The 12,605-nt window shown below is 49.5% G+C and overlaps 1 protein-coding gene across 2 annotated transcripts; it reads left to right on the top strand.

The window, feature by feature from the left end:
• Nucleotides 1–4,641: 4,641 nt before the first annotated feature.
• HIGD1A (HIG1 hypoxia inducible domain family member 1A) lies at nucleotides 4,642–12,265 on the top strand. 2 transcript variants are annotated; one of them, XM_082045847.1, is made up of 4 exons: nucleotides 4,642–4,772; nucleotides 6,616–6,723; nucleotides 10,310–10,444; nucleotides 11,234–12,265. In XM_082045847.1, the coding sequence occupies exons 2-4, from the start codon at nucleotides 6,621–6,623 to the stop codon at nucleotides 11,296–11,298; spliced, it is 303 nt and encodes a 100-aa protein (XP_081901973.1). In that variant the 5' UTR covers nucleotides 4,642–4,772; nucleotides 6,616–6,620; the 3' UTR covers nucleotides 11,299–12,265. The 2 variants fall into 2 exon arrangements, with proteins under 2 accessions (XP_081901973.1, XP_081901972.1); XM_082045846.1 differs by lacking the exon at nucleotides 4,642–4,772 and adding an exon at nucleotides 5,295–5,444.
• Nucleotides 12,266–12,605: the final 340 nt, after the last annotated feature.

Genomic DNA, 12,605 nt, shown 5'->3' with positions numbered 1-12,605 from the left:
ATCTCCTTTTATGATCAGGTAACTCACCTGGTGGATGAGGGGAAAGCTGTGGATGTGGTCTATCTGGACTTCAGCAAGGCCTTTGACACTGTCTCCCATAATACACTCCTGCAAAAGCTGGTAGCCCATGGCTTGGACAAGGGTACTCTACGCTGGGTTAAGAACTGTCTGTAGGGCCGGGCCCAGAGAGTGCTGGTGAATGGGGCTGCATCTAGCTGGCGGCCGGTCACTAGTGGTGTTCCCCAGGGGTCGGTGTTGGGTCCAGTCCTATTTAACATCTTTATTGACGATTTAGATGAAGGGATTGAGACCATCATCAGCAAATTTGCTGATGACACCAAGTTGGGAGGGAGTGTCGACCTGCTGGAAGGCAGGAGGGCTCTGCAGAGGGATCTGGACAGACTGGAAAAATGGGCTGATTCCAATGGGATGAAGTTCAACAAGGCCAAGTGCCAGGTGCTGCACTTTGGTCACAACAACCCCCTGCAGCGCTACAGGCTGGGCGCAGAGTGGCTGGAGAGCAGTCAGGCAGAAAGGGACCTGGGGGTACTAATTGACAGGAAGCTCAACATGAGGCATCAGTGTGCCCAGGTGGCCAAAAAGGCCAATGGTATCCTGTCCTGTATCAAAAATAGCATGGTCAGCAGGACAAGGGAAGTGATCCTTCCCCTGTACTCTGCATTGGTGAGGCCACGCCTGGAGTATTGTGTTCAGTTCTGGGCCCCTCAGTTCAGGAAAGACATTGAAGTGCTGGAGCGAGTCCAGAGAAGAGCAACAAGACTGGTGAAGGGACTTGAGCACAAGCCCTATGGGGAGAGGCTGAGGGAGCTGGGCTTGTTTAGTCTGGAGAAGAGGAGGCTTAGAGGTGACCTCATCACTCTCTATAACTACCTGAAGGGCAGTTCTAGCCAGGTGGGGATTGGGCTCTTCTCCCAGGCAGTCAGCAATAGGACAAGGGGGCATGGGCTTAAACTCTGCCAGGGGAAATTTAGGCTGGATATTAGAAAGAAATTCTTTACAGAGAGAGTGGTCAGGCATTGGAATGGCTGCCCAGGGAGGTGGTGGACTCGCCGTCCCTGGAGGTTTTTAAACTGAGATTGGACATGGCACTTAGTGCCATGATCTAATAAACGGACTAGAGTTGGACCAAGGGTTGGACTCGATGATCTCTGAGGTCTTTTCCAACCCAGTCGATTCTGTGATTCTGTGACCAGTGGGTGACAGAACTGACAGAATCACCTCCGTGCTGTGTCCAAGCACGTGTCCCTCCACACCACCCACAGCTGGTGCCTGAACCCAGAGTAGGCTTTGTCACCTGAGATACACATCAGAACCACAGTGTCTCCTGCCACAGGTGCTGTTGGGGACCCATCTTGAGAAACACAACCTGCTCTTCACAGAATCCCAGAATGTCAGGGGTTGGAAGGGACCTGGAAAGCTCATCCAGTGCAATCCCCTCATGGAGCAGGAACACCCAGATGAGGTTACACAGGAAGGTGTCCAGGCGGGTTGGAATGTCTGCAGAGAAGGAGACTCCACAACCCCCCTGGGCAGCCTGGGCCAGGCTCTGTCACCCTCACCATGAGGAAGTTTCTTCTCATATTTAAGTGGAACCTCCTGTGTTCCAGTTTGAACCCATTACCCCTTGTCCTATCACTGGTTGTCACCGAGAAGAGCCTGGCTCCATCCTCCTGACACTCCCCCTTTCCATATTGATCCCCAGGAATGAGTCCCCCCTCAGTCTCCTCTTGTCCAGCTCCAGAGCCCCAGCTCCCTCAGCCTTTCCTAACACGGGAGATGCTCCACTCCCTTCAGCATCTTGGTGGCTGCGCTGGACTCTCTCCAGCAGTTCCCTGTCCTGCTGGAACTGAGGGGCCACAACTGGACACAATATTCCAGGTGTGGTCTCCCCAGGGCAGAGCAGAGGGGCAGGAGAACCTCTCTGACCTACTGACCACCCCCTTCTAACCCACCCCAGGTACCACTGGCCTTCCTGGCCACAAGGGCCCAGTGCTGGCTCATGATCGCCCTGCTGTCCCCAGGACCCCCGGGTCCCTTTCCCCTACGCTGCTCTCTAATAGGTCATTCCCCAACTTACACTGGAACCTGGGGTTGTTTCTACCCAGATTCAAGACTCTACATTTGCTCTTGTTCTATTTCATTAAACTTTTCCCTGCCCAGCTCTCCCGCCTGTCCAGGTCTCTGGATGGCAGCACAGCCTCTAGTGTGTCTAACTCAAGTCACGCACCATGCGAGGGACAGCGGGAGCCACCGGGACCAAGGATCCACTTATTCCCTCTTTCTCTCTTGGTCCTGGGCTTGCTGCTTCCCAGCTCCCTCTTGTTTGTTTCCTAAAAGCTTTAATCAGTGGAAACATCTGCCATTGCCTGACAGATGGATATTAAGGTGACGTCCACCGTGCCCACCTCCCAGCTCTCCCAGGCAGGATGGGACCTGCTTGGTCTCTGCACTGAGAGGCTCCCAGGGACGTGTATTTTTATCAGTATCCTTGGCTGCCACACCAATAAATCTAAACCTGGGGCTCTTCTGCATCCCATTGCTTCTGTTATCAGCTCCTGGCTGCAAAAACATGCAGCCAAATTCAGAAAAGTGCAGTTACTTAGAAAAACTCAGCTGAAATGAAAATTCACTAAAAGAGAAACTGGTCTTGTTTTTAACAAAATCAGGACAGACCTTTATGTAGAAATCTGCATTTTTCCCAGGAATCTGGATAAGCCACATGCTGCTTGGATGCTGCAAGATCCTCAGTCCCTGTAATGGTTGTGGAGAGGGACGCAGCCAGGGCTGGTGGCTCTTTGGGGACAATCACACATCTTTGCCTTGCAAGCGACACCAGAATAAGGAGCTTATTGCTGTGGTTGAACGTGTAAACAGCGATGAACCACGGAAGGGATGTCTTGGGGAGAGCATCATGGCACAAACCTTTGTTCACCTGTCAAAGGTGTCTCTGAGAAACTGGTTTATTGGAGAGGTTTTAGAACAGCACCATCGGTGAGTGGACACCTTCCAGTTCATCTCCTCATCTGAACACCAAACGGGCCCATGGGTAACACCCTGACCACGCCAAACCCACCCTGGTGCAATTTATAACCCCTAAACCCCATTGGTAAACACAGAACAGGGGCAGCAGTGATGGCCACAGCTCCACCTCCAACCTGCCCATGGTACATGGATTTGCTAAGAGAAAAATGTTCTTTTTAACCATTTCAGCTGGTGTACGCACATGCCTGCACTTGAAAGACACCCTATAATAAAGATATTACATGGGCAACATACCCATTAGCACGGAGCAAGAAGCCGGTCACAAAACCAGATGCACACGGGGACGCTACAGGTGACAGCAGCTTCATTAGCCCAGCAATTAAAATGCAGTAAGTTCTTGGTCTTAACTGAGTTTCCCCCCCAAAGCACATATTGTGCGGAGCTTCAGGGAACGCAACGTGTCTCTGAGAGTCACTGGAGAAAGCAGCCTGCCCTGTAATTTATTACGAGAGTTTAACTCCATTTGGGAGCTGGTAATTGCATAGATTTTTATTTATTTATTTTTCCCTTTCAGGCTCTGCAGAGCCCTAATGGCTTTGGCAATTAAAGTAACTGGATTACTCATAATGGGAACCACATTTAGAGAGGTACAGCGGTGCTAACAAACAGCCATCTGAGCCACTTTCTTTTATGCTGTCGAAAATGCCGCATCTCGGCCAGGGAACGTGCGGGAGCAGCAACGCTGCATCTCCCCGGTTCTTGGAGATGGAGAGACCAATTCCCACTGCAAAACAGGGCAGGGTTTTGGAAAATAATGACCTTTTTTGTTGTTTTTTCACTTTGCTGTTTCACCCCCAGGGATTTTGTTACCTTTGGGATTCCAAGGGATTTTTCCTCCTGCTCCAGGGCTCAGTTCAGTTGAAGTCAGGAGCAATGTCCAGTTTGTTTTTGGGCTCCAGAGTTTCAGTTGAAGTCAGGAGGATTTTTTAGTTTGTCTTTGGGCTTCAAAACCCACTGCAAGGGGCAAATTGAGCTCTGCTTGAAAGCTGAAATTCAGGAAAAAAATAGTCAATGAGCCAATTCACTGTTAGGAAGACGAAAATCAGACCTAGGGAAAGCTGGGTTCTGACCTTCTCCTTTGCTAAAGCGCTCTCACTTGATGTCAAAGCGCAGGTTTACACTGACATGAGTTGGTTTTGAAGCGAAAAGCTGCCAATTTGCAGAAAAAACGGCATCCCGCAAACGACCACCTAAAAAACACACTTTTGGGGGTGAAATGGGTCGCCAAGTTCAACCCAAAGTCTCTCTGTTTTGCAAACCCGAGCTGTCGGTGCCCAGATGTGCTCGGAAGAGGAAAAGCACGCTCAGATTAGGGCAGTTCGCCCCCCCCGCCCCGTTTTTGCGGGTTCCGGAGGCGGGAAAGGGCCGGCCGGCAGCGCCCCCTAGCGGCGCGCCAAGTGCTCCCCCCGTGACCCCGCACCCGCCGCAATGCGGAGAACCCCCCCCATGACATCACAGCTTTGCCCCGCCTACCCCGCCCTTATAAGGACGCGAGGGGGGCCAGCGGGCGCGCTTCCGGATTGGCTGGCGGCGGGCGGGACGCTGGGAGTTGTGGTTTTCGGCCGGGCTGGTGGGCGCCTAAGGCGAAGGGGACGAGGCGAATCAGGCTAATAAGGAGCGGGGGGCGTGGCGAATCCGGCCAATAAGGAGCGGGGGGCGGGGCCAAGTGTGGCAGACACCGGCCGGTTTCGGGAGTGGAGCGGGGAGAGGTGAGCCCGGGGAGCCGGGGCGGGGAGAGAACCCGGGGGCTGCGGCCCGGCCGGGCCGGGCCCGGCGTGGGGTGCGGGGGCACGGCGCTGGAATAGGACAGAGGCCCGGTGTGGGGTGCGGGGACTTGGGGCTGACGTAGAGCAGAGGCCCCATGTGGGGTGGAGGCGACTGGGCCTGGTGTAGAGCAGAGGCCCCATGTGGGGTGCGGGGACCTGGGGCTGGAGTAGGACAGGGGCCCCGTGTGGGGTGCCGGGTCCTGGGGCTGGCGTAGGGCAGAGGCCTCGTGTGGGGTAAAAGTGCCTGGGCCTGGCATAGAGCAGAGGCCCCAGGTGGGTGTGGGGACCTGGGGCTGGAGTAGAACAGGGCCCCGCTGTGGCCTCCGTGGTGCCGGGAGGGGCGGTGAAATCTGCCACCTCCCCACCCGTGTCCCTCCTCCCCGTGTCAGAGCTGTCCCCGGTGGGTGCCCCGTGTGTCCCCGCTGCAGGGTCAGGGCAGTTTTGGTGTTTCCCCTGCAGGTTCCTCTGTGTAACACCCGCCCCGGCCTCTGTATGAGCTGAAGGTCGCGGGAACCTCTTACAAATCGATTCACTTCTCGAAATCGTTTCCTTGTCTGTCTCCACCTCTCCCGAGTGACAGGGCGCTCTCGTGTTTCGTTCTCCGAATGAGCCAGGGTGAAATATAACTTATATATAGCAAATAGGAGTAGTTGTAGTAGGCACAGAGAGACTTGCGGCCTGCAGAGGAAACGGTTTGCATGTTTAGTTTAAAAAAACAGCCTGAGGAAATGGACGTGCACAAAATGCCGCTTAACCAGGGAATACAGCCACGTTGGAAATTTATCTTTTGCAAGTGTTTACCAGCCTGTGCTGAAGTTAAATTCCTGTGAGTCTGTAGTACTTCATGGGAGGCCGAGCTGTGTTTTGCTGCTGATCTGTTGGTGGCAAAACTGGAACAATACAAGTAGCGATTTCTGGTGGTGTTGAGGTAACTGAGCAGGCAGAAATGGGCACTAATTGAAGAATGATGGTTATGCCGAGTAGGTCCATGTGTGACAAGGACAGCAGGACAAGGTGTCACGTTTTGGTGGACGGTCTCACTGGTTGGGTGATGATGGGTCAGTGAGTAGAGACCTTTTTGTGGTCGCTGCTGCTTTTTTTTAACCTGGAGACGGGAGAAATCACCTATGCTGCAATAGGAACCGCTCGTCTTCCTGGTGCATCCCCAGGTGAATCTGTGTCGATCAGGGGCTTCAAGACTCACTCCGGTTCCTTAGCACCTGCCGTTTTACACTCTGTGTTCTCCAACAAGAGTCCAAAACCTGTTGAAGGGGGGAAGGAGGTGGCATGAGGCCATTGTAGCAACCGTAGCGCTGACCTTCCACAGCGGCTCGTGCTTTCTTTTCCCCCAGAGGGCTTCTTTTGCTGCTGTTGGCAGGGAGTGAAAGGGGAGGAATGAACTTTTCCGAGGTCAGAGCAGCTATTAAGGAACAGCCTGGGAAAGCAAAGCAGGATGCACGTCCTAAAAGGAAACACAGTGGCCAAAGCTTTCAGTGGCTTCTCGCTGCCTGTGCGTATGGGGCTGCTGGGACCTCTCATAGTATGAAAAAGGATGGCAGGAATTTGTTGCTTTGCCTTTTTTTTTTCCTCCTGTCATTACTTGTTCTAGTTTGCAAAGATCTTGCTTCTGAAGACTTCACTTGAATTAAATCATGTGTGTAGCTCATCAGCTTGTTGTGCTTGTACCTCACTCTGTGGTAGAATATGCAAGGCATTTTCTTTTTTTCTAAAAGTTTTCTTAACTTGGTGTTTCAAAACCCTGAAGAGAGATTCTCTGTCTTTGCAGCCACCATGTCACCCGGCCAGGAACCTGTTTTCCCCGAGTATGAGACTGACACCAGCCAGACGTCAAAGCTCTTACGGAAATTTAAAGAGACGCCGTTTGTACCTATTGGTAAGTTTAAAGGTGAAGAAATGTACATGGGCGATCAATATAGTCAACACATTCACTGCTCACTGATTGCCTGTGAACAGGAAATTACTTCCTGCTGTAGGTTTTCTGTGTAGTGATAACAGTGCCCAGGATGGTATTTCTGCAAGAAACAGAGAAATTAATGAGGTTTGTTATCTTAAATAGAAAACTCAGAACCTACAACTACCAAAAAAACCCAACAAACCCTGAAAGACTGTTGAGGTGAATTTAAAACACACATTCAGGTGATGGTGTTGGGGGAAGGTGTGTTTTTTGTAGGTGTTCTGGAGCGCGGTTACTCCGAACTGTGCGATCACTACAAAGTGACTTTCAAATCAACACAACAGAAATATCTAGAATGAGCTCAGCTGCTAAACATTTCACTCCCCTCAGCTGCCATTCCATAGTTTAAAATGTGTTTTCTTAGTAGGTTTGTGGTACCCCAGCTTGAGGAGGTTGTTAAAATCCTCAGTCTCTCTGCTGAGACCCCTAAAAAGCCTCCGAGGAGACAGAGGATCAGTCGTGTTCATCCTGAGAGCTTTCCTCCCATCAGGAACTGCCTCTGACATGAGAGATGTTTTGATTTCAAGCCACCTTACACGGAGAGCATTCGGGTCACTCGGGGTGAACTGTTCCACGTGTTTGCCAGCACATAATCCATCACTGGCTTCTGAGGTCATAGGACTTTGCTTTCCAGTTCACTAGGGCGTACTATGAAATCCAGGAGTTCGAGTTCTCCCAAGCAAATTGGCAGGATTTACCTTCAACCTGTGTCAGAGCTAGTTTGAAGGCCCTAAAATTCTTAATTGGTATTTAATGAAGCTGCCACATGGTCATGCAGCAGTGAAGGAAGGATTTACAGCTTCATGAGTGGGGCTGGTAATATTCCTGTTCAAGGAAACAAGCCGTCTGGGCTCTTGGTGGTAAAGCATACACACGACTTAGAACTTGGCAGCCTCCTCTGAACTATGGAAATAATAATAATCTTAAATATGGAATGAAGTGGATGGAATCCCACAGCATCCTCACAGCTAAGTTGAGGAGGTGTGGTCTAGACAATAGAGTAGTGAGGTGGGTTGCAAACTGGCTTAAAGAGAGAAGCCAGAGGGTGGTAGTCAATGGTGCGGAGTCTAGTTGGAGGCCAGTATCTAGTGGAGTGCCTCAGGGGTCAGTGCTGGGGCCAATATTATTCAATATATTCATTAATGATTTAGACAAGGGAATAGAGTGACTGTCAGCAAGTTTGCTGATGACACTAAGCTGGGAGGAGTGGCTGACACGCCAGAAGGCTGGGCTGCCATCCAGCGGGACCTGGACAGGCTGGAGAGTTGGGTGGGGAATAACCTAATGAAATTTAACAAGGGAAAGTGTAGATTCCTGCATCTGGGCAGGAACAACCCCAGGTTCCAGTATAGGTTGGGAAATTACATATTAGAGAGCAGTGTAGGGGAAAGGGACCTGGGGGTCCTGGTGGACAACAGGATGACCATGAGCCAGCACTGTGCCCTTGTGGCCAGGAAGGCCAGTGGCATCCTGGGGTGTATTACAAGGGGGTGGTTAGTAGATCAAGAGAGGTTCTCCTTCCCCTCTACTCCGCCCTGGTGAGACCACATCTGGAATATTGTGTCCAGTTCTGGGCCTCTCAGTTCAAGAAGGACAGGGAACTGCTGGAGAGAGTCCAGCGTAGGGCAACAAAGATGCTGAAGGGAGTGGAGCACCTCCCGTATGAAGAAAGGCTGAGGGAGCGGGGTCTCTTTAGTTTGGAGAAGAGGAGACTGAGGGGTGACCTTATTAATGTTTATAAATATATAAAGGGTGAGTGCCATGAGGATGGAGCCAGGCTCTTCTCGGTGGCAAACAATGATAGGACAAGGGGTAATGGGATCAAGCTGGAACACAAGAGGTTCCACTTAAATTTGAGAAAAAACTTCTCAGTGAGGGTGACAGAGCCTGGCCCAGGCTGCCCAGGGAGGTTGTGGAGTCTCCTTCTCTGGAGACATTCAAAACCCGCCTGGACATGTTCCTGTGCGACCTCACCTAGGCGTTCCTGCTCCAGCAGGGGGATTGGACTAGATGATCTTTTGAGGTCCCTTCCAATCCCAAACATACTGTGATACTGTGAACTGGGAAATTTTGTGCACTTTTGCTGTGTATTCTGTGAGAACATCAGTGTAGGCAGGTTGGAGGTGGCAGAGCTGGGGGCTGTGTTTGGTCTGAAGGACAAAAAGCATATTTCAGCTGAACCTTGTTCTCCACAGCATGGGACAAGTATCATATGACTTGCCCTGTCCCAGTGAAGGCGGCCACATGTGATGACACCCAGAATAGCAACCTCAGCAGGCTGGTGGGTAGGTCAGGGTGTCTCCAGGCACTGAGGGTCCCAGCCGCAGCTGAGTGGTCTTCTTGAGTGGGAGCTTCTGTGCAGGAAAGAGGGTGCAAGCAGCACAGGTGCTTTCTGAAAAATACCTGAGAAACTGACACCTTGAGCTGCTGGTGTGGCATTTTAACATTAGTGGAAATCATGGAATGGTTTGGATTGGAAGGGACCTCTGGAGATCATCCAGTCCAACCCACCTCCTAAAGCAGGTTCACCAGAGCAGACCACACAAGATTGTGTCCAGGCGGGTTTGAATGTTTCCAGAGAAGGAGACTCCACAACCTCTCTGGGCAGCCTGTTTCAGGGCTCTGGCACCTCAAAGGGAAGAAGTTTCTCCTCATATTCAGATGGAACTTGCTGTGTTTCAATCTGTGCCTGTTTCCCCTCAACTTGTTGTTGTGCACCACTGAAAATAATGGAATCAAGAATCATTTTGGTCTGAAAAGACACTCAAGATCATGGAGTCCAACCATTAACCCAACACTGTCATTAACCCATGTCCCTGAGAACCTCATCTCCATGTCTTTTAAACCCCTCCAGGAATGGTGACTCCACCACTGCCCTGGGCAGCCTGTCCCAATGCCCGACAGCCCTTTCTGAAAAGAAATTATTCCCAGTATCCAATCTAAACCTCCCCTGGTGCAACTGAGGCCATTTTCTCTTATCCTATCCCTTGCTACCTGGGAGAAGATACAGATCCCCTCTGGCTCCAACCTCCTTTCAGGCAGTTCAGAGATCAGAAGGAGGTTGGAGCCAGAGGGGGTCTGTATCAGCCTCCTGTTCTCCAGGCTGAACCCCCTAGGTCCCTCACCTGCTCCTCATAAGCATCTAGTCCTGTTCTTTTAACACTCACCCTTGAGATATTTGTCACATTGATAAGTTCCCCTTCTCTAGGCTGAACAGCCCCAGCTCTCTCAGCCTTCCCTCGTAAGAAAGATGCTCTGGACCCCTCAGTGTCTTTGTAGCCTCCACTGGACTCACTCCAGCAGCCCCTCACTCTTCTCTGCGCCGAATGAGGTGGCAACACTTGAGCAAAACCAGCAGATAGGCCAGGACTTGCCATTTACAAAAAAAACCCCAGAGCGATTAGACCAAAAGGTGATTATTCCTAGGAGACCTTGTTTAGGTGGGTCACTGCACATCTTGATGTCTTGGCTCAGGGCTCAGAAGGACGTTTTCCTTGCCTTGCAGGGATGGCCGGCTTTGCCATGGTGGTCGGCTACGGGCTGTACAGGCTGAAGCACAGAGGTGAGATGAAAATGTCACTTCACCTGATTCACATGCGCGTGGCAGCCCAGGGCTTCGTCGTGGGAGCGATAACGTGTGGTACGTATCCGGCAGACTGCGGAGAATGTCTCACATGCCTTCTCTGAGTGGATAATACAGCAAGTGTGGAATATCCTCAGGGTAGAAGTGTCCAGGCCATTGTATTTCAGGATGTTTATGGTCGTTACTGATGTTCGCTCAGCCCTTCTAGAGCAATGAGATATTTAAGTACATGTATTTAATATTAAACTGCATTAACTTTGAGAAGTTTTGGCTACTTTTAGACGTGGAAGGATTCACAGATATCGAAATTAGAGGCAAATTAAAAAACAACTATCTGACATTAATATTTTCCCATGTAAATCTTTTGCTGTTCCTGAATTTAATGCATTGAAAAATGAGCTTGTGTAGACTGTGGTACTATATATTTTATATATATACACACATATATATTCAGGACTGGAATTGTGTCTCTGCATATTCTGAGTGATTTGTACATCTCAGGTCTCAGGTATTGCAGCCATGTACATAAATGTATATCCCATGAAACGCTGTTTGTCTGTGCTGTATTCCCAGAAGGTACAACAGAAAAGCTTCACTTTGGCTGCAAAGTCAAGTCAAATTGGCTGAGGCGTCTGCATTTCATATACAGAATATTTTCATATCCACTTTGTATATGAAGAATTTTGTAGTGTTCATCACTGTTATTTAAAAAAAAAAAATACAGATGGCAGAAGAGGAAGGGAAACATTATTTTTATTGCTGAGAATATCTCCTACTGTTTGGATTTTGAAACTTATTTCCTATTTAACCCAGCTTTCTAATTGTCCTTGTATTTCTGTCTTGCAGGTGTGCTGTATTCAATGTTTCGGGAGCATGTGATGAAGCCCAAGGAGGAAAGGAAAACAGACTGAAAACCTCTGTCCTGGTGGTGGCCTGTGTACTGCAGCTAAAAACCTCATACTGAGGGGGGGCTGAGGAGAAAAAAGAATAATACATGGTATTAGAGAATTGCCCTATATTGGTTTAGTTTTGATACACTGTCTTGAAGCTGGCAGCTTAAATGATTGTGTGCTGGGGGAGCGGGTATAAGGGTCTGGTTCTGATTGATGCCACCATATCCTAAATTTTAGGGGGCACAGTAGAACACAATCGGTTTATCTTCCCCTCAACTCAGTCCTAAAATTGGTGACTCCTTTTTGGTGCTCTTGCCCAAAACCACAAAGTCTGAACCAGCTTCTGTGAGGCCTCGGGCTGCCAGACAGTGTTGAGTGCTTTGCTGTCGTTTTCTATCTTGTATATTTGTCAGCCTCCAGCTTTGTAATTTAGAAGCTTCCAGTAGCACTAAATGACTTCTAAAATATTGAGAGCGATAAACATCTATTTTTTTTTATTTAAGGCATAAGTATTTAGTATGTTGCAGATATTTAAATGTTATATTTATTCACTGTTAATGAAGACACAGGCTCCCTATTTTTACTATAGATTTTCAGACTTTTGGATTACTCTATTTTGTAACTTTATTTATGGTGGTCTTCTGAATAACGTTTAAATGTAACATTTAAAGTAGACGTGGTGGAAACTAAACCTTGATTTCGTGTTCTAATACTTTCAAAGCACATGATCTAGTTCTGTTTTTTACAGTTATCATTCCCTATAGGATTTTAAATCTGAAAAGCACCCATCACACTCAACGAGGTGTTAAAACCCTTCTCTGTGAATTGCCACTGTTATTTTACACTTGAACCCCTTGTATCTCCAACAGCAGCCACAAAAATAAATGTCTCGATAAAGCCAATTTGCAAAAACCTCCTTTTCTCCTATTAGCTGACATTCCACTGTGACAGTATGATGTGTCGTTGTAATAAACACTGCAAGGTACATACTGCATCTCTGTGACATTGTACAGTGCAGTGGGTGATGAAATAGGAATAAATGTGTGAGCCCTGGAGATAACGAGTGTTTGGTTATGGATTTGTTGGGGGGTGGGCCCCCCTGTGCATGCAGCCACTTGTGGAGGGGTGGGGTGAATAAAAATCACAGAATCACAGACTGGTTTGGGTTGGAAGGGACCTCTGGAGATCATCCAGTCCAACGCACCTGCTAACGCAGGTTCACCAGAGCAGATCACACAGGAAGGTGTCCAGGTGGGTTTGAATGTCTCAGAGAAGGAGACTCCACAGCCTCTCTGGGCAGCCTGGGCCAGGCTCTGGCACCTCAC

This window comes from Streptopelia decaocto (genome assembly GCF_964273445.1).
Source record: "Streptopelia decaocto genome assembly, chromosome: 2".
Lineage (NCBI taxonomy): Eukaryota > Metazoa > Chordata > Aves > Columbiformes > Columbidae > Streptopelia > Streptopelia decaocto.
This window is presented reverse-complemented; position numbering and strand designations above follow the sequence as displayed.

Bases quoted from the DNA above. Each gene is read 5' to 3' on its own strand.
- HIGD1A (XM_082045846.1), top strand. The intron at 6,724-10,309 runs GTAAGTTTAAAG...CTTGCCTTGCAG, and splicing joins GACGCCGTTTGTACCTATTG to GGATGGCCGGCTTTGCCATG. The intron at 10,445-11,233 runs GTACGTATCCGG...TCTGTCTTGCAG, and splicing joins CGTGGGAGCGATAACGTGTG to GTGTGCTGTATTCAATGTTT.